This window comes from Galeopterus variegatus, unplaced genomic scaffold (assembly GCF_000696425.1).
Source record: "Galeopterus variegatus unplaced genomic scaffold, G_variegatus-3.0.2 Scaffold747, whole genome shotgun sequence".
NCBI classification, from domain to species: domain Eukaryota; kingdom Metazoa; phylum Chordata; class Mammalia; order Dermoptera; family Cynocephalidae; genus Galeopterus; species Galeopterus variegatus.
This window is the reverse complement of record NW_007726858.1, coordinates 236,121-254,471: the sequence shown is the minus strand read 5'-3', so window position 1 is coordinate 254,471 and position 18,351 is coordinate 236,121. Positions and strand designations below refer to the sequence as shown.

At 43.7% G+C, this 18,351-nt stretch overlaps 1 protein-coding gene across 1 annotated transcript in view; it reads left to right on the top strand.

Annotated features, from left to right (window-relative positions):
* NDUFA8 (NADH dehydrogenase (ubiquinone) 1 alpha subcomplex, 8, 19kDa) overlaps positions 1 to 5,761 on the top strand; it is a 17,505-nt gene extending 11,744 nt beyond the window's left edge. Inside the window, exons 3-4 of the mRNA XM_008572021.1 lie at positions 1,683 to 1,848; positions 5,441 to 5,761. Coding sequence (XP_008570243.1) covers positions 1,683 to 1,848; positions 5,441 to 5,578 — 304 coding nt within the window. The 3' untranslated portion in view covers positions 5,579 to 5,761. The remainder of the gene's footprint in view (positions 1 to 1,682; positions 1,849 to 5,440) is intronic.
* Positions 5,762 to 18,351: the final 12,590 nt, after the last annotated feature.

Here is an 18,351-nt window from a genome sequence, read left to right as displayed (position 1 = left end):
AGCATCAGTGTTGATTTTAGTTTTTAATTGTTTTATGTAAATCTGCAGTGATTGCCTTTGTATATAGATCTTTTATTAATCCCTTGGCTTAAATTTCCCAGCAGTGAGATTATTCTTTAAAAGGCTTTGAACATTATTAATAGCTCTTGAACTTTATTGCTTTTTTTCTTTTTAAGCAGGGTCAATTTATGCTGTCCTCAGTGCTGTATCCTTGTATGCATATTATTGAAATATTTGATAGGTACAAACTGCTATTTTATTATGCTTGAATTTGCATTGATTTCATTGCTCCCAAGGTTGAATATGTGTGTTTATTTATTTTAAAATGTTTGTTTTCTAAAAAAACTTGGGCAAAGCCTTTTTCCCTTGGCCCAGAAATAGTTAGCTTTTAAATGGGAGATCTTTGGACTTCACAAATTCCCAAGGTGCCTTCCTCTCTGAGAGGATTTTCTCACTGCTGAAGTTGTTGGTTGTAGGCATTAGTAGATAATTATTAGCTGTGGGTAACAGGGTCCAGAAGAGGAATCTATACTACTAGAATGGGGGTTTTCAGCTCTTCTGCTACAGCATTTTGGAGGAAAACACAGCTGTCATTGGAAATGGTAGCTTTCTATCAGAGTGATTCTCAAATAGAGGTTAGGTGCAGTTATGTATAGAACACCTGGAAGGGTACATAACCAACTGGTGACATTGGTGGACTCATAGGAGGGGAACTGAGTGTCTGAAGGAAAGTATATTTTTCACTATGTACTTCCTTTGACCACCTCTGAGATTTTTCCTTCCTAAACCATGTTAAACAAGATTCATGTGTTGAGAATGTAGCTAGGTTCCTGAAATATAGCAGGTAAGCATTTTATAATTATTGTTCCATTGTGGTAAGGAGATGAATAGAATTCCTTATGCTACCTCAACTATGGTTTATACATAAAATAATGGTATTTTATTCTTGCTTGAATTTGCATTTATTTTATTATTAGCAGGGTTGAATGATAATATAGGGGAATTTTACAAATAACTGATGCTTATATACACAGGTTACATTTTCTTCAGCCATTTTTGATGGCCAAAAAATGACCCTGCTTTTTAACAGAGAGCACCAAATATAATTTAACTTCTTTTGTGATTACAAGGATTACTCTCTATTTTTGTTCAGTGCATTAATAGAACAAAGACCTTGAACTTTTGAGGAATGGAGGGCAGTTTGCCTTTACACTGAATGTTCCCAGGATCTTCTGCATGTTAGTTTGTGTGTTTGCTTCTTATAATTCTGTCTTCTTCTTTGCCATTGTCACCTCTGACATCTGTCAGCACGCGCATCTCTGATTAGGGCTCCTCCTCTTCTAAATTTGCTAAGCTTATACTCTTTTAAATTGGATGTAAAGAAAAGAATAAATAGGTGCCAAGTGAGGAGTTCCCCTCTGAGTAAAGTACATGTGCCTTAGGCCAGTCTTTTCTTTTTGCTACATAAAGAAATTAGGTTTTGTTCCTCAGAAATTCATTTTGTTTACTTATTGACCCCTCACTGTGAGGATCTTCAAGTTGTCTTGTGAGGTAAGAGTATTTACTCCCATACCTTTCAAAAAGCAAGGCTGTGTATTTGAGATCTGTACCTCGTTTTTTCCCACTTTTCTGTTTTTCATTGTTTTTCAAAGAGCTACATCTAACCTAGTTCTCTTTTCCAGGCAGATAAAGTTTCACTGTGCAGAACCTTTTACCGAATATTGGACCTGCATTGATTTTTCCGGCCTGCAGACATTTCGTCACTGTCGCAAACAGCAGGCAAAGTTTGACGAGTGTGTGCTGGACAAACTGGGCTGGGTGCGGCCTGACCTGGGAGAACTGTCAAAGGTAAAAAAGGCTCCTGCTGGAGGTCTCACTCTCTGATCCAGGGGTGGGGTAAAGGCAGGAGGTGGTCAGAAAAGGGTCTCTGTAAGTACAGATGGGATGTGAGAAATCCAAATTTACCAAACAGATTATTTAAGGAGTGATTATACACAATCCAGAAAGGAATTCGTTTTTTAATAGAACTATTCCTTTAAATAGATCTTCCAGAATATGCAGATTTGTTTTTGGTTAATTAGCTAATTGAAGATCAGAAAGTTGTAAAGGAGGATAAACAAAATGTTAGTGAAACACTGTCAGTTGGAAACATCATTGAAATTATTATGGAATTTAGAGAGGAAAAAGGATCTGGGTTATGCCAGATTTTTCAAGAACATACCTAAGAGTTAAAAAGTATATGCCTGTAGTTTAAAAAGCGTGTTTTCCTACTCTTTCTCCTATATTTCCTATCTTAGTTGTGATAGCACCATCTGTTGAAACATCAGAGCTAGAAACCCAAATGGCTTTATTCTTTATTCCCAACTCTTTCTTACTCCATACAGTCATCAGTTCCTGTATATTAGCATCTCCTGGAATATTTTTAGAATCCTCTCACTGTCCTCACTGCTGTTATCTTATTCTTGGACAGGAGTTTTTAACCTGGGCTACATGAATTTCTGGGAGGGGAGAGTAAATCAATTTGGCTTTTAGAAGATAGTGTGCATTCTCTGAAGGTGAAGAATTTAGAATAAAATTACATCTTCACAATAGGAGTGATCCATGTGGAAAATAAATCATATATCACATTTTTTTTAAAACCCTTTCAGGGACTCTATTGCTTGCAAGATAAAGCATCCTCTCCAGGGACTCTGTTGCTCGCAAAGATAAAGAATCTTTGCATGTCATGGCATGCAAAGCCCTTTATGATCTGATCCATGCTTGCTTCTTCAGCCTAAGCACCCGCCATTCCCTCTGGGGCAGCATAGGTAGTGAGACATGGAAGAAACTCAGGTTTAAATGGAGACAGACAGTAGATTTGAATCTTGATTCCACTACCTAATTGCTATAGGATCTTGAGCAAATTGCTTAATATTTCCTATCCTATTGTGTCTATAAAATGGTGCCAGGAATAATCCCTATTTTTCTGTGAGGTTCACATCAGAGAGCCTATGTGAATTCTCAGTATAGTGCCTGGGCATATAAGTCCACAATTAATGTTAGTTCCCTTTCTTTTGTATATAGCATTTGTGAATAGTTGAGTCATAAACTTGTTGTCCTAAGAGGAGGAATAAGCAATATTGTTTTGTTTTGTTTTTGTATCTGGCATGATTATCTTTTCTTCAAAGACCTTTTGATGCACTGAACAAATTATTTACATAGTTACGTAGTTGGTCATTCTAAGTTGAAAACTGGAATTTAAACATATAACAAATAAACCTACCTTCTCTTATTTCTGACTCACATGAAAGGAGTATTAGCAAGTCATGATATTAAGCATATTTATTTCTGAATCTTTGTATTAACATTAAAAGAAATCCTGTAAAGTAAGAAAGTATTGTTGTCTTAACTCTTTTCAAAAGTGTATTTCTTTAAGAGGGTTATCAGTTTAGTTATAGTTAAATTCGGTTCCATATCTCTTTCTAGAAAGGGGATAATCTACTGCATAAAGCCTAAATTTTAGCTCATTCACTTTTGCATTCTGTTCCCACTGGATTGTCCTTTCCTCCTGCATTCCCCTGGTGAATTCCTACTCGTCTAGTCTCAGCTCAGATGTCATCATGTTCTTTGAAGTTTCTGACTTTCCTAGGAAGAATTGCCCTCTCTCATCCATAATCCCATCATCCCGATAATATTAAAAATAACCTTTGAAGCACCTACTGTATATACATAAGGTACTTTATGTATATTATCCTACTTCATCTCTGTAACCTGGTGAGCTGCTAATAGTCCCATTTTACATCTGGGAAACTGAAGGTAAAGTAGGCTACCCAAACTCATTTACCTAGTAGTTAGAGTAGTTAGTTTGACCACATTCCTCTTCTCCTTTTCTTTTTTGGGAATGGTGCAGAAGAGGAAGTTGCTTTATTGTTCTTTTCTCAATAATTTGTCCTTTAAAGGGGTTCTTTATTACTTTAAGTTTGAAAAACATTTTTCTAGATTTTATTTCATAAGTATCTTGGATTCCTTAAAGGAGCTTCAAATGCCAGCTGGAGGCATTTGGAATTACTCTAATAGGCAGTAAGGAACCATTAGTGATCTCTGCTTATGACAGGGAGATGAGAAAACTGTTTTAGAAGCAAACAAAATCCACTCTGGGATTGAAGACTTGGGTTCTAGCTCCAGCTCTGACATGACCGTGTGTCTTTCTCATAGGCAAGTGAAGCTCCCTGGTCTTCATCTGTGAACTAGGGATAATAATGCCCTATATGGTGGTTGTATATCTGAAAGCTCTGTTCACAATAAATGGTTTCTGAGTTTACGCATCTAGGAAGATTGATGTGGTCATATTATACAGGGTGGCTTAGAGTTCAGACCATTAGAGCAACAATCAGAAGACTGTTAATAACTGTGGCCTTATGTCTTCCCATTTATCTGGGCCTGCGATGAGAACACTTTCTGCTGGCTTTCCAGTTGAGATTTTTGTGACCATCAGGGGATAATGTGAGTGTAAATATCTCCCATCTCTCTCCCTCTTGCAGTTCAGTACTTCATCTCCTCTGGCCTGTTGGCTCAGCTCCCCTTCTCTGGTCTCCTCTCTCTCCAATCCAGCTTCCACATTTTCTGGCCTATGGGTGTAGTTTAGTTACTCCTCTGCATTAGTGGCACCTACTGCCATCAGTTTAAGATTCAAATATCTTTGCATCTAATGCAGTATCCTTTATCATATGGCTCCTGTCTACCAGTGTTGTGTGTTATTTAAAAGTGCAGGCTGTGAAGTAAGCAGATCTGGCTTTTTGTACTCTGTGTTCTTCCACTATTAGCTAGGTGGCCTCAGTGAACCTCTGTAAAATGACCTCATAGCAATGTGAGAATGGAATGGAATGATGTGCTCAGCATCGTTTCTAACAACAATATGTGCTTAGGTGCTTCATCTCCCTCCACTCTTGATGCATCCTTTGCTTCAGCCATTCTAAAGACAGGCCTGTCTTCATGTGTACTGTTGGTTTACTTGGAATGTCTTTTCCTTCCTAATCTTCTTGGCTGGCTCCTGCTGATCCTTTACAATTAAGCTAAATGTTACCTCAGAAATAGTCCAAGCTCCTAGCCTTCAGGATGGGTTAGATGTGCAGAGTCCTTGCTCCTACAGCAGGCAGTTCATATCTCCATCATGGCAGTTGGGTAACATGGTAATTAGGAAGTCCTTGGTTGATATTCTTGTCTGTTAGGGATAACTAGACTGTGAGCCCCTTGAGGACGGTGTATGTCTTATTCCTTTCCATATCTAACTTCAAACACGTAGCATGACATAAAGTAGGCTTTCATAAGTGTTTATTAAAGGGTTAAATGAATCTGAACATGATTTGCTGGAGCAGTTGGGGCAGCAGGAGCAGAGAGGAGGCACGTTTATAGACTTCCAACCTGACTTTCAACTTTGCTTCTTACTCTTCACCCTTCCCAGGTCACCAAAGTGAAAACAGATCGACCTTTACCGGAGAACCCCTACCACTCAAGACCAAGACCAGAGCCCAACCCTGAGATAGAAGGAGATCTGAAGCCTGCCAAATATGGCAGCCGCTTTTTTTTCTGGACCATGTAAAGATGGGTCCGTGGCCCACACTCAGTCATGTGTCCAGACAACGGCTGATGAAAACGCCTGTGCAGTGTGCATCGACCGATAGTGTGTTCTTTCCGGCATCACAAACATTAACAAAAAAGTTAATTTATGTGACTTGGCAGTTATTCTATACCGTTTCCTGTCCATTAAAAATTTTAAAGGAAACAGTTGTATTTTATTATGTTTAATGTAACCTTTTGGCCTTTAAAGATGACTTCCCTTGCTTTTTCTTCTTGTGGTCCTGCCTGTTCCTCTCACATTGCTTTAAGTAGGCATTCACCAGTGTGGTGCAGGAGCCACATTAGATCACAGAGAAATGACTGTGTAAAGGAAAGGCTTTGTTACGAGACAGCTCCTAGGGGTGTGTCTTTGTTCACACATTTTGAAGACTCAACTCTCTTCCCATCCAACATCTCAGGCAAATAAATTTCCCTGAAGGTCATACAAGGGAAGCGTCCCAGATAGAAGTGAAGAAACTTCGAGCCTTGTGACTCAGGGCATGGGAGGGGCTCCTGGCTGAGTCTTAGGCAGTCTTGCTCAAAGTGTCTTAAAGAATTGAACTTCCACCACTTCCCCTTGATATCCCATCCTCAAGCATTATAACCCAGATGTTTTTCCTGATAGACAAGGGAGGTGGAGGCTGAGCTCCCAGCTCCAAAGCCAGGAAGTCGGGAGGTCTGAGTGTCAATTCCAACCTTGGGTGTGTTCCTTAACCTCTTGTGAGAGGTTGAATTTGAGGACAAACTAAAGGGCACATGCTTATCTACCTCCTGGGCACGTCAAAGCCACAAGTGTTTATAAAACTCTTTGGTTCAAAGCACTGTTACGTCTTTTTCCCCTTTCATTCAATTTCTTTGTCACTACTAGGCTCTTTCCTCTACATCTGACTGGGTCACCTTACACCTGGTTGTGGCTTTAAATTGTCTATGGCCCTGCATAAGTTATCTCAGCTCTCTGGGCCTTGGTTTCCCCTTTGCAAATCTGAAAAGTAAAGTAGTTGAAACAGTCTTTCTAAAGGCCCTTCCAACTCTCATTCTAGATTCTCAAAGTGGGGAGATTGCTGTGATGCATTGGACAGATTAAGTGCAGGGTCTTTTGCCTGAAGTGTTAGGACCGTTGTTCAAAGAAAAAGCACTGCATGATCTCCTGTGTCCCCTCCCCACCCACTGCTGTCCCCACAGTTGGAAGCATTTTAGGTGAAACTTATTCCCACCTGTTCTGCAGAAGTTCCTTGCCAGCTGCCTTTTCCTCGGATTCTCCAATTTAATGAAGAAAAATTGTAGATTCTTGCATTTTAAAAATAGCTGAGGCAAACTCCATTTGGCCTCTTGGTGGCCAAGTAATTGGAAATCATCTCTGGTGGGTAAAGTATGAGCATTGCCACAGATTGGCATTTATATGATACTTCAAGCCTTGTGTTGCTTCCTGGGTTCCTTCTGCAAAGGAAACTGGACCTTGAATAAATAACAAAATATTCATTGAGCACTTTGTATTGTGCTACATGTTTTACATGTGTCAACTCCTTCAATGCTCAGAGCCCTTTGAAAGAGATACTGTTATATACCATAGCCATTTCACAGATGAAGGAATTAAAGCTTAGGGAGAGGTTAAGAAGCCCCAGTTTCATATATGGGAAGTGGTAGATCTGGGAAACAAGTGAAGATTGTCTGGTTCCAATGGCCCTTGACCTTCAAAGCCATCAATGGTTCTCAGCTTTGGATGCACATTAGAATCCTCTGGGAAACATTTAAATACTGATGTCTGGATTCCATCTACAGATATTTTGATTTCATCGGTCTGTGGTATGCACTGGGCACGGAGAGTTTGAAGCCTCCCCAGGCTATCTAATGTGAAACCAAAGTGGGACCACAGACTGATTTTATACTCATACGTGAGGAAGCAGGCCGAGGAGGTTACATGTTCATCAGAAGTGGTAAGTGGCTAAACTGGGATTTAAACCCAGATACGTGTGATGCCAAAGCCCAAACTCGTAGTATAAACTGGCGCATAAGAGTCACCTGCAGATCTTATTGAAATGAAGATTCTGATTCAATAGGTCTGAGGTAGGACCTGAGATTTCTAATAAGGTTCTTGTTGGTGCCAGTGCTGCTGGTCCCTAGACTGCACGTTGGGTAACAAGGGAAATCCATACTGTCTTTCCGAGTGCAGGATCTATGTCTTGACAAATCTACTGCAGCATCTAGCACCAGTCCCTCCCCACATGTTAGTTCATCTTTAGAATCAGAGTAATATGTTCTGAACTGTTAATGGCTTCAAATTCAATTCTAGGATGTTTTAACTTTTGCCCGAGTTGGACAGCAGTCCTTGCCCTCCCACCTCCCCACTTCGCTTTGAATTCCTTGAACAAAGAAACTAACTTTTGGCTTTCCTGTACTCTTGACGGAATTACATGACATCACAGCCTTCTAGGACAGGAGGATCTAAGTAATTAAAGGTAATAATTTCTTAAGTCTCTCACAACAAATGCGCATCTCAATTTCAGTAGGTAAAAGGTCACAGAACAATTTGAAAGCAGTATTTGTGAAGGATCCCTGAGCAGGTCTTCAAATAATAGTCAGGAAACCTTCCTGCTGGTTTGGCTTGAGATTAATGAGACTAATTCTTCACATTCCCTAAGGAAATTTATCTGCCCCCCTTTCCTTTGCCAAGCCTGTTCCTATCTTGCCTATTGGAGTTAACGGTGTCTCCATCCTCCCAGTGTCAAAACATGAGATGCGTCTTTGACTCCTTCCGCTCGCTCCTCTCCAAGTTTCAATCCAAACCAAGTCCTGTTGAGTTCCTTCTATAATCTCTCGCATTTGCTACTTCCTCTTTTATCTCACTGTCACTGTCCTAGGCTGTTTTTGTTCCCTCGCCTGCATTATTAGAACTATTTCCTAATTGGTCTCCTATCACCATGTCCCCTTCCACTTCCTCCTCTAATTTGCTGCATGTGCCTTTGCTGCTCAAAAACCTTCAGTAGCTCTCCAATGGCTACTAACTAAAGCCCAAATCCTCACTGGCATTCTGGCACTCCAGAATCTGGCCCTAGCCCAGCCCATTATTTCTACCATTATCTTACACTCTACAAAATACCTTTCCTCAAGAGTGCTTTCCAATTTCTAAATCTTCATTAATGCTCGCTATCCCCTTGCCAGGAAACAATCCTTTCCCCCATCTCTGCCTCTTGAAAGTCTACCCATCTCTCAAGACAAACACTCCTACTGTCTTCCCCAGGAAGTGTCCTCTTCCTACAGCCTGAAGTGGTCTTTCCTGCCCCTTTGTTCCCATGACACAATATATGTAATACGATGGTTGAGCACAAGGGCTCTGGAGTTGGGCTTTCTGAATTTGAATTTGGGCTCTGTCATTTAATAGCAGTGTGACCCTAGGCAAGTTACTTAACCTTTCTATACCTTATTTTTCTCATCTGCAAAATGGTGGTGGGGGGGACATTAGTAGTATCTGTATTCTGGGGTGGCTGTGAGTATTTAAGAAGTTAAACAATGAAATGCACAGTACGGTCTTGATAAATTGTTGCATTGTTATAATACTCTATTTGAATAACATCTGTCATGGCACTGGGTGTTGCTTATCTCCCCTGGTCTTAGTGCTGCAAGAGCTGGCCTTCTGTCTTATTTATGCTTCTATATCCTAGGGCCCAGTATATGACAGACAACCAGGATTAACTATACACCAAGTTTATCTTTCCAAGGAACTTCCAAACCCTCTCCCTGCTACAAAACCACAGACAAGCAAGTTACTTCGATGTATAAATAGGAATGAGCCTTTGAGGTTAAATTGCCATCTTTTTAGGTTTCAAATCCTAGTTAAGAAGCTTTGGATATAATAAAGAATGTATTTTTATGCCCTGAAATGTATCATGACATACTTGGGCTTTAAAAAGTTGCTTCTAAAATAAAATAAAATAAAAAGTTGCTTCTACAACATAGGAAGTCTCAGTTTGGAGTTATGATGTCTTTGTACATCTTGATAATTTGTAATATGTGTCACAAGTAATTTGTTTTAGTAAGATTGAAATTTAGGGCTGGCTGGTTAGCTCAGTTAAAATGTAGTGCTGATAACACCAAGGTCCAGGGTTTGTTCCCTGTACTGATCAGCCACCAAAAAAGCAAAGATATTGAAATTGCAAATATATTTACTTATAAAAAATAAATCAGAAAAGATTCAAGAGATTAGGGAGCAGTTAAGCAAGAGCCCCAGGCTTCATATATGACAAGTGGGTCTGGGAAACAAATAAGGTTTCCCAGTTCCAATAGCCACGCTCTTGTCCTTCGAAGTCAGCAGGTTCTCAGCCTTGTATGCACATTGGTATCACCTTGAGACCTTGAAATACCAACATCTGGATCCCACCTCCAGAGATTCTGATTCATATTGGTCTGGAGTGTGGCTTGGACATACAGATTTTGTAATAAATAATATCACTCTTGCTCATTTATTCTCATGTATACTTTGTTCAGTGGGAGAAAAGGGTGTGTGGTTATAGCTAGAACTCTGGAAATCCATTCATGAATTACTTAATTTATTCCACCAATATTTTACAGCCTGCTATGTGCTAGTTGCCATTTTAGGCATGGATAATGAACAAGACAGACAGGGGTCCTGCTCTCATGGAGCTCCTATTCCAATGGTGGAGGCAATAAACAGGTAAATACAGAAACAAGATGATTTCAGGTTGTGATAAATCCTGAAGGGGAACTAAATGGGGTTGATGTGATAGTGAATAGCTCGGGGTGAGGATACACTTAGGAAGAGAGGTCCTGGAAGGACTCTTAGAGGAAGTGGTGTTTGAGCTCCCTTGTGGACGGTGAGAAGGAGCAGACCAGTGAAAGAGCTGATGGAAGAGTGTCCCAGTCTAAGGGAACAGCAGGAGAAGGCTCGGAGGCAGGGACTGAGAGGATACTCATCTGACCGGACTGTGGTTTTGTGTGTAAAAGCCCAATGCGGGTTGTTTACTCTTGCCTTTATTCTGATGGGAACATTTCCTGCCATAGGTACCTCGACAGTCTGCTGGATGAAGTCCAGGCTCCTCAGGGTGACAGCCGGTCTCCCCAGAGTCTGACCTGGAGCTCTTCAGCTTCATCTCTGGCCATTGTCTCCCCACTCTCAATCCACGTTGAACTCTCCTCTGTGCCCTTCAGACATCTGTCTCTTTCCTCCTGCTGTATCCTCTGCCCAAAAGGTCTTCCCCACGCCTTCTTGGTGAAGCCTTCCCTCAAGATTCAGCTTATATTTTGGAGCCTTTGTGAAGCCTCCCTTCCCCCACCCCCCACCAAAGGGAGTCACATCTTCTTCTGTGTTCAGGAGCGACATGTACATTCCCATTGTGCATGTACATTTGCCCCTTATGAGCAAACCCTGTCTGTTTTGCCACCGCATCTATTCCTTCACGGAACAGCGGCCGAGACATAGCGCTCGATAACTATTTGTTGAATGAATGTTACACAGCCATCACCTCTCCAACAAGAGGAGCCTGGTTAATCATCAAATGTGCATCACTCTATGCGGAATAAACACAGCATGTAAGGAGGCTGGGGATTCTACCTTAATGATGAAAGATGTTGGAGAAAAAAAGGGAACCCTAGGGCTTTTTTGTTTTTCCAAAAAAAAGCCCAGAAATCCCTATCACAGTCTCAGTAAAAATGCCATCTGTGAACTAAAGGGAGGATGCATAAAAGGTCAAATTAGGCTATGGTAATAAGAAATATAATTGCATGCCGGCATTCCTTTAATTTGAGGGTTGAATGCAAATTAAGCAGGCATGCCCTTTCTGGAAGCCTTGTTTTAATCAATTCTGCTGCTCTGGTGGAAGAGTTGATGCTCAAAAGAAAGTGATAATAATGTTCCTTTCACTTGCCATCTGAAACTAAGGTATTATGTGATCTGACAGTAGTTTGATTTAACAGATTTATTTATTTATTTATTTGATTGTCTGTTGAACATGTAGCCCCTTGTAATGCTGTGGTTGTTTCCAAGGATCTGAGGTTCCCAGTGGTGAACTCAAAGAACTCTGAAGAAAATCCTTTAGCATCTTTTCTTCCATGTCAGTGAGATGGGCAGCTGGGCAAGGAGGTGGAAGAAGCTGGGGTACTGTGCTGGGCTCCATCTTTGACCTTGTTATGTGGTCTTGGCAAGCCTCTATCCCCTCTTAGTCAGTTTCTTTAGCTATAAAATAAGGAATTGGATGAAGACGGTATCTAGACTTTTTTCCATGTCAAAAATTATATGAAGGGCTGGCCCCGTGGCTCACTCGGGAGAGTGCAGTGCTGGTAGTGCCAAGGCTGTGGGTTCGGATCCTGTATAGGGATGGCCAGTGCGCTCACTGGCTGAGCGTGGTGCTGACAATACCGTGCTGATGGTTGCAATCCCCTTACCGGTCAGAAAAAAAAAAACAAAAAGAAGAATTATATGAAACATAGTTTCCCTATTAACCAACTCGTTGATATAGTGGAATTTTAATGATTTTCTTGAAGTAGATCTAACCACTTGGGCAGTTCATTCTGGAAATGATCCCCTTACCGGTCAGAAAAAAAAAACAAAAAGAAGAATTATATGAAACATAGTTTCCTTATTAACCAACTCATTGATACAGTGGAATTTTAATGATTTTCTTGAAGTAGATCTAACCACTTGGGCAGTTCATTCTGGAAATTTTGTTAATGAGGAGGGCATTTTGGGTCTTTGTTTTAAATAGGTCACCCACACTGACATTTGAAGGACAAGATGTAGAAGAGATTCACAGAGTTTGTCATCCATTTTCCTCATTAGAAATTGTTTCATGTAACTTTATTGTTGTTTGAGGCTGAGTTTGTTTAGAGGATTATTATGAAGGCTATGATCTTAAAAGTTAAGAGGGAAACCTTTTGGAGATCATTCCCTACTTGAATTTCCTTTTGATTGGGCTAAGTTTAGTCCGAATCTCTCTGTCCTCTTGAATTCAGGCTGGCTGAAACTGGCATCTGGTGCTGCATGGAGGGCCGGATTGGGAAGATTAATATGTAGAAGTGCAGAGCAGCACCTGGAATACTAGAACAGACCTGGGCATTAGATGCCAAGAAGGCAACAGCGGGATCAAACACTTGAGACAGAACTGAAGCAGAATGTGGTTGGGACATAAGCACCCTACCAGAAATATCTAGAAAAGGCTGTGAACAGGCAATTTGAAGAAGAGAAAATAAAAATAACCAATAAACATGTGAGATGTTTAATCTCATTACTAATCAGAATAACACAAATTAAAACCACAATGAGATGGCATTTTATTAGTTCAAAAAAATGTAAAAAGTTGATAACATCAAGTATTGACCCAGATGTGAGGAAATGGGTACTCTGCTGCCAGCAGGGTTGGAGAAAAAATTGATGCACTAATACATTGCTTGGAAGGTAATTTGCTGCATCTATCAAAACAAAGTGTGTGTACCATTCCACTCCTGTAAAAATTTATACTACAGAAGCACTGATTCAAGTACATTAAGATGTGTACAAGGAGGTTCATTGCAGCATTATTTGTAAAAAATAGAGAGAGCACATGCCAGTGACAGCACGTAAGTGTCCATCAGTAGCAGAACAGTTGAGCAAACTGCAGTAGAGCCACACAATGCAATCCTGTGCAGCCGCTGAAAAGACTGAAGTGACTCTCTACTGACATGAGACATTTCTGTGAGAAAGGGCTCCCTGTCTGTCAGATTATGTGTTGATTATTTGTTTACTGTTTTACTTCTTTTTCTTGATGGAGCTTCTCAAGGCAGGGACTGTGTGTATTTTAGCTCCGGCAGAAGCAGAATTAAAACTTAGGCCGGGTTTCCAAGACCCGGGTTCATTGCTCCATGCTGAATTGTCAGTTTGGAGCTGGTGAATCAGGCAAATGGTCGTGGAGGTGTGAGGAGGGACAGGATAGAAAATGGAGAGTGAAGTGACTCGCTCAAGGCCACACAGTTCTAAGCTTAAGTGGCAAACACAGTCCACATGGCCACTCTGGCCACTCTGGTGACTAAAGAGATGGGTTAGTCCTCTGTGGGATTTAAGAAACACACTTCGCTTCTGTGAGGTTTAGCGTCTTCCTCTGAGAAATGAGGATAGCAACAGTGTTTCCTTTCCAATTCATTAACAAGGTGATTGGGCATTGCCTGGCACCAAGTAGGTGTGCCACAAATGTGACTCTGAGTTGACAGGTGCACCAGCGGTGGGCCCTGAGACAAGCTGGATGCAGTGGAACTGAGATTTTCCAGGAAAGGGGGAGGTGTCCAATGGAACACAGTGCCCCAGCCACAGGGTGCCCCCTGTACGGTGCTCCCTGTGAGTCAGCATTGGGCTAATTGGCAAACAATGGTGTTAATGAAAAGGCCATGTTTCTTGACAAAAACCCCACCCAGCTCCCAAGCCTGGAGACAGTTGGAACCAGCTGTGTAGCAATCCTCTGGTGCAGAGGACTCCAGCCTGCTGGTGAAATGGGGACGCAGACGCCCTCTTGTGCTGGGTGTGGGCTCTGACCCGCTGGCAAGTCCAGCACAGGAATCAAGCAGAGGACTGGACTAACTCTCAGAGCATTGGAACTTAGAGACCAATACATTCCTCTTACTTCACAGATGGGGAGACTGAGGCCCAAAGATGGGAAGGGCTCAGAGAGTGGTGAAATTAGGACCACTGAGACTAAGCTTCTGACTCCCTCACCTGGGACTACCTATGGGGCTACAACTAGATTTTTAAAGGTTGTACAGAGATGGATGTGTGCACTTTTAGAGAGGAATGGCTTGGCTTGGAGGCAGAGGGGGCAATGTAAGCAAAGACATGACAGTGGGACCGTGGAAGCCCACCGTGGAAAAATAATAACAGCTAACATTTATTGGTGCCTGCTCTTTGCCGGGCCCTGGCCAAGTGTTTTGCGCTTATTGACCCATTTGTTTCTCACAATGACTCTATGACATAGGTGTTCTTGTTATTCCCATTTTACAGATGAAGAAACTGAAGCTCAGAAAGGCTATGTCATTGCCCCCAGGTCACACAGCTATAGTAAGTAGCAGAACTAGGATTGAAGCCCAATTTTGTCTAATTCCAACCCTGTATACCTTCATCAGTCTTTCCATATTATAAATAAATAATGCATGGGGAGATGCTAGGCACTTAGTAGGCATTTGAAAAATGTGAGTTGACCCTGAATCATGGAAGTTGTCCACTCACATTCTTCAGTCCTACCGAGTGCCAAGCGTTTCCACCTGTGCTACCTGTGTATGGTATGTTAGCCACATCCACCACTTTTGTCAGTGCCTCCTTGATCAACGTACCAGTTCTGCTGGGTAAGGTATGCTCCCCAAGTTTTAGATGCAGTGCTGAGGCCCAGAGAAGAAGTTAGGTGGCCTGTCCCCAGGAACATAGCTCTAGTGGCAGAGTGAGGCATCAGACTTGAAGAGATAAGCATGAGGGACAGCCTGGCCACGTCTCAGGAGGTGGGGAGGGATGGGGCAGGACCAGGCACAGGGCAGCAGCCCCTTCCTGGCTTCCTGACAGCGCTATTGTTTGAAGCCGGTTCTTGGACATCCAGGAAATGGGCGACATCACTCCCAACAAAGGGGAGGAAGCTGGCTGCATGTTTCGGCTCCACCTCACGCGCTTGCCCTGGGCTGGAGATGGGAGCCCAGCCAAGGTGGCCTGACCCCTGGGCTCAGCCAGGCCACCCAACCCCCACCCTCATGTCTGGTCTGCTCCTCTCCTCTCTGCCAGTCCAGTTCCAAACCCTTCAAGCTTTGACCAGCAGACCTGCCTGCCCTAGGAAACATCTCCAGAGCTCCATCGATCCCTCTATCCCTGAGAGCCTGCAGACCTAGAGTCCTGATGGATGGAATTTAGCTTCTACCATGCTCCATGGTTGGGCAGGAGACTGCACCTTTAATTCTGCGTCCCAGGCCCAACCTCAGTTTCCTCACCTGTGTGGAGGCAGAACTGGTCAAGATGGGGTTGGTCTGGGTCATCTCAAAGGGCTCTTTTTCCTCTGCAATTCTGACTCTAAGCATCTTTCCTGCCTGGGTGAGGAGGAAGGGTACCTTGAGCAGCACCCAGGGTCCCAGAAAGGGCAAGAAGAGGAATCCCAGGCAGCAGAGCTGTCATTGAGGGTGGGACAAAGCAACAAGGCAAAGTGGAAATAGAGGATGGATTTTCTATTGGGCTCTGGGATCAGAGAGGCCCGTGCTCAAACTCCAGCTTAGCCATTTATTAGCTGTGTGACCTTGAGCCAGTCACTCCACCTCTCTGAGCCTTTGTTTGCTCACACATGAAATGCAGGCAGCAAGACCCACTTTGCAGAATGGTGTGGAGATTAAACACAGTCATGAGCATGAGAGGGGCACGAGGCATGCAGCAACCACCTGGGGCCTTTTTCCTTCACTTCGGTGACTTTTCTGGCAAGAATTGGAGGGAGACAGAGAAATAGACACTGTGGCATCATAATTAAGAAACTCAAGGCTGAAAGACACTGTTCTGTTTCCTGTCTCTCTAAGAGCACGTATGAGGCAAGACCCATCAGTTGGTGGGAGAGGTCCCTGCCATGGCATTTGGCAAACTTGCAGGTCGCAGGGTTGCAAGGCCCATGACTTGTTATGATCTAGCATAGGAACCACAGCCCGTGCAAGCAGGGTGTGCCCTTGACGTCATCTGGCTCATCTTCTAATCTAGAGCATCAGCTAAAGGAGGCCCAGAGATGGCAAGTGATGTCCTCCCTTGAGGTCACACAGCCAGTGGGGACTGGGACCCAGGCCTCCTGCCTCCCCATCCAGGGCTCTTTCCATTGAGGAGGACCCTGGGATTTGGGAGGTCCCCCTCTCCACTCCCCAGCTATAGCCTAGGAAATGAGGACCAGACTCTTGTCAGGGAGTGGAAGGGAGGCAGGGCCACTTGTCTGTGCTGGCAGAGAAAGGATGGTCCCAGGCACCATCCTCCCAGACAACCTTTCTCCTGGGCCTCCCCAGTATCCCCAGCCTCATCCGACCAGTGGGGTGGGAGACCTTGGTCTTTTTCTCCACCTCTCTGACCTCAGGCTCCTCTTCAGTCAAACTGACTTTAAAAAATCCATCTCAAGGGCTGTTGCAAACTGACCAGATGAGAGAGTGCCTTGAAATCCTGTAAAGGCAAGGGGTTGTTGTAGACCTCAGTTTCCATGCAGCATAAGTTGAGCATCTAATATGCACCACATCATTGCCCAAGACCCCACAGAAACCCCATTAGGGAAGCACATTGCAAGTGAGGAAACAGAGGTGCGGAGAGGAAGGGATCTACCCAAGGCCACACAGGTGTCAGTGGCTTATTCAGGACCAGAATCCCAGTCCAGGGCAGCCCTGTCCCAAATACCACACTGTTAGAGAGAGGAAGGACAGGCATGGAGGGAAGGGGGAGGGTTGAGAGGCTCCCCCTCCTTCCCTCCCCCCAGCCTCCCATCATAGGGAACAAATCTCCAGGAAGCCCAGCGGGTGGCTTGGTCCCAGCGCTGATTGCAGGAGATGGCATGAGGGCCTGGCGGTTGCCATGGAGACTTTCTGAATCTCAATGCCTGTTCCTGCTGTGGCTTTAGAAGTCAGACATACCTGGGCAGCCCCTGTGCCAAGCGGGGCCTCTCTGAGGAGGAGGACACATGGAATGTGGCATGCTGGCTCACAGAGAAACGCACACACATGCGTGAGCTATGCTAGCCAGAAAATACCCACAGACCTAAGATGGGGAGATCCTCTGACAGGGAGAGACTCCTCTAAGGATGAGAACAAGCCAATGAATGAACAGAGGAATCCAAGAAGGTTGTTTCTGGACAAGCGAAAGATGGGGTGGCATGCACAGCGTGCCAGGGAGGTGCTGGGCGGGGGGTGAAGTTAGCCGGGTCAGACCATGCAGGACTCTGCATGCCAGGCTAAGGAGCTTGCACCTTCACCTGGAGGCACTGGGGAGCCAGCAAGGGCTTCAAAGAAGGGAGGGAACATGGCTGGACCTGAGGTCCCTCCAGCGGCCCACGGAGGATGGGTCAAAGGGGCGAGTCCGCAGGGCGGGCAGCCAGTGTGGATGCAGATCTTCCTAACCTGGCTCTCTCTATTTTTTTTCCATTAGCACTTACATCTTCTAGCACATACTATTTACTTGTTTTAATATTTGCTGTGTATTGTCTGTCTTCCCCATAGGATGTCAGCTCACAAGAGCAGAGGGGGTTGTCTGCTTTGTTCACTGAAGTTTATCAAGCACTAAGAAGAATGCCTGCACATAGGTGCTCAGTGGATATTTGCTGAGTGAGTGAATGAGGCCTGGGCTGGAGGAGTGGGGAAGGGAAGGCGAAAAGTGTAAGGACAGAGAGCCATGTAAAGGGAGAAATGATCGGTTGGATTGAGGTTAAGGTGGTCGGATGGTGGACGTAAGCCCGAGGCCTCAAGGGACTTCTGTGTTGGTGGGTGTGACCCTGTGCAGGTGCTATTCTAGCTCAGGTATGAGGCTGTGGGGTGATTCCAGGTGGGATGCAGGATGCTGGGGCCAGACAGAACTGGGGGCCATCTAGGGGAATCTGAGGTGGGTACCACATGCTGTGCACTGGGCGTGAGTGCATTGGGAGGGGTCTTGGGATCACTACAACTGAATGTCCAGGGTCTTCACCTGACCCGTCTGGGGTTGGGATCTGCAGCATCTTCCAGGCCTCTGTTATCCAATAGAAATATAGCCCAGGCCGCAAATGCAAGCCACATATTATTTTAAATTTTCTAGTAACACATTAA